The sequence below is a fragment of the Diachasma alloeum genome, unplaced genomic scaffold, assembly GCF_001412515.2.
Source record: "Diachasma alloeum isolate Michigan unplaced genomic scaffold, Dall2.0 Dall_scaffold_03240, whole genome shotgun sequence".
Taxonomy (NCBI): domain Eukaryota; kingdom Metazoa; phylum Arthropoda; class Insecta; order Hymenoptera; family Braconidae; genus Diachasma; species Diachasma alloeum.
This window is the reverse complement of record NW_021682526.1, coordinates 15,118-16,755: the sequence shown is the minus strand read 5'-3', so window position 1 is coordinate 16,755 and position 1,638 is coordinate 15,118. Positions and strand designations below refer to the sequence as shown.

Sequence of the window (1,638 nt, the reverse complement as noted above, 5' to 3'; positions counted from 1 at the left end):
GACCGGTAGATCGAGCTAGTAGTGTGCGATTCTATTCGGTACTATTCAGTAATTTCGCGAACAATCACGCACATCTTCGTGGTTCATGTATGTGAAGTGAGCAAGGACTCAACGAGTGGAATTTTGAAATACAAATCATTAAATTAATAAATTTGAACGGTTTATCTGTGAACTGAATTAAAGTTATATTCTAACTCAAATTGGATACACCGGACCCTGGTCCGTATTCTTTTTTGTCGTGCTCAATGACTCGTAATTGAAATTGAAAACAAAAATTTTTTAGATGAACAAAAAATTAAATCTTCAATATCTCCGCTAATAATTGAGTAAGCTAGCTCCGGTCGTGCTCATTTTTTTTCTTTTGAACTATACTTTCCCATAAAAGAAAAAAAATTCTAAAAATATGCGGCAATTTTTCATATACAGAATCAGCGGATTCGCTCGTATATAGAACGATAAACGAAAATCATGTAAATATTTGCAGTCGTTGAACCTGGAAAACCGGCATGGCACAAAATACGTAAAGAGTTTGGAGCTGAAGTGATTTGTAGCGATGGAACAATCAACAGGGAAAAGCTGGGGGATTTGATATTCAATGACGTTGAGAAAAGAAGGAAGCTGAATGCCTTTACACATCCGGACATATACAAAGAAATGTGCTGGCAGGCATTCAAATATTTTTTTCAAGGTCATCCGTTCATTGTCATGGACGTACCATTGCTCTTTGAGACTGGCAAGATGCTCCATTATGTGCACAAGATCATTGTTGTAACATGGTAAATATCTGGCAATTGTAGTATATTTCAGGACGAGTACACGGGGTTTTTTACTCGCGTGGTGTTGGCGTCCGAGCCGACAAGCGAGGACTGACCAACCGCGCGAGTAAAAAAAAACCCATGGCACTATTCGTGAACGATATTTTTCCGTAGTGATTTTCACTTTTACGAGTTTGGGGAAGGGCCAATGGCAATCCCCACACGAGGAAAAGTGAAGTTCAGTACGGAAAATTAATTGAAATATGTTGTACTATTACCACTGAAATTTCACTCATTTTCCTTTTCTTATTTCCAGTGAAGAAGACCTCCAACTTCAACGCCTAATGAAACGTTCTGGATTCACAGAGACTAAAGTAAAATTACGAATTGCAGCTCAAATGTCTCAGGATAGAAAAGCGGAAATGTCAAATTTTGTTATAGAGAATTCAAGCAGTTTACAAGACATGCGAGAACAAACTATCAAAATCATAAATGTGCTCAGAAGTTATAAGTATCATTGGAGACTGAGATTCATCCTTGGCTTCTGCTGTACTATCCTATTAGCAGGTGCCTTTTGGCTCAGGAATAGAAGCACCAAAGCACAGTTAACCACTCTATAAATACATCAAAATTATCACCTTTTTTGGTCCATTGCTTCTTTGTAGAGTATCAATCTTCTTAAAATTGTTTCTCAAAGCATTTAAGTGTTTTCATATAGAAAGTTGAATGGTACCATGTTGGTGCAACGAAGAAATGTATTTAATAGTATATTTCGATACGAGTGCAGAAAATTGTGTTTTGGCTCGTGGCAGGTTTATAGCACGAGCTGAAGGCGAGTCTATATCCCACGAGCCAAAAAACACGTTTCCCATGAGTATTGAAC

At 37.6% G+C, this 1,638-nt stretch overlaps 1 protein-coding gene across 1 annotated transcript; it reads left to right on the top strand.

The window, feature by feature from the left end:
- The first annotated feature begins 245 nt into the window (after positions 1 to 245).
- LOC107046902 (dephospho-CoA kinase domain-containing protein-like) lies at positions 246 to 1,375 on the top strand. The gene is made up of 3 exons (XM_015269625.1): positions 246 to 252; positions 485 to 776; positions 1,072 to 1,375. The coding sequence occupies exons 1-3, from the start codon at positions 246 to 248 to the stop codon at positions 1,373 to 1,375; spliced, it is 603 nt and encodes a 200-aa protein (XP_015125111.1).
- Positions 1,376 to 1,638: the final 263 nt, after the last annotated feature.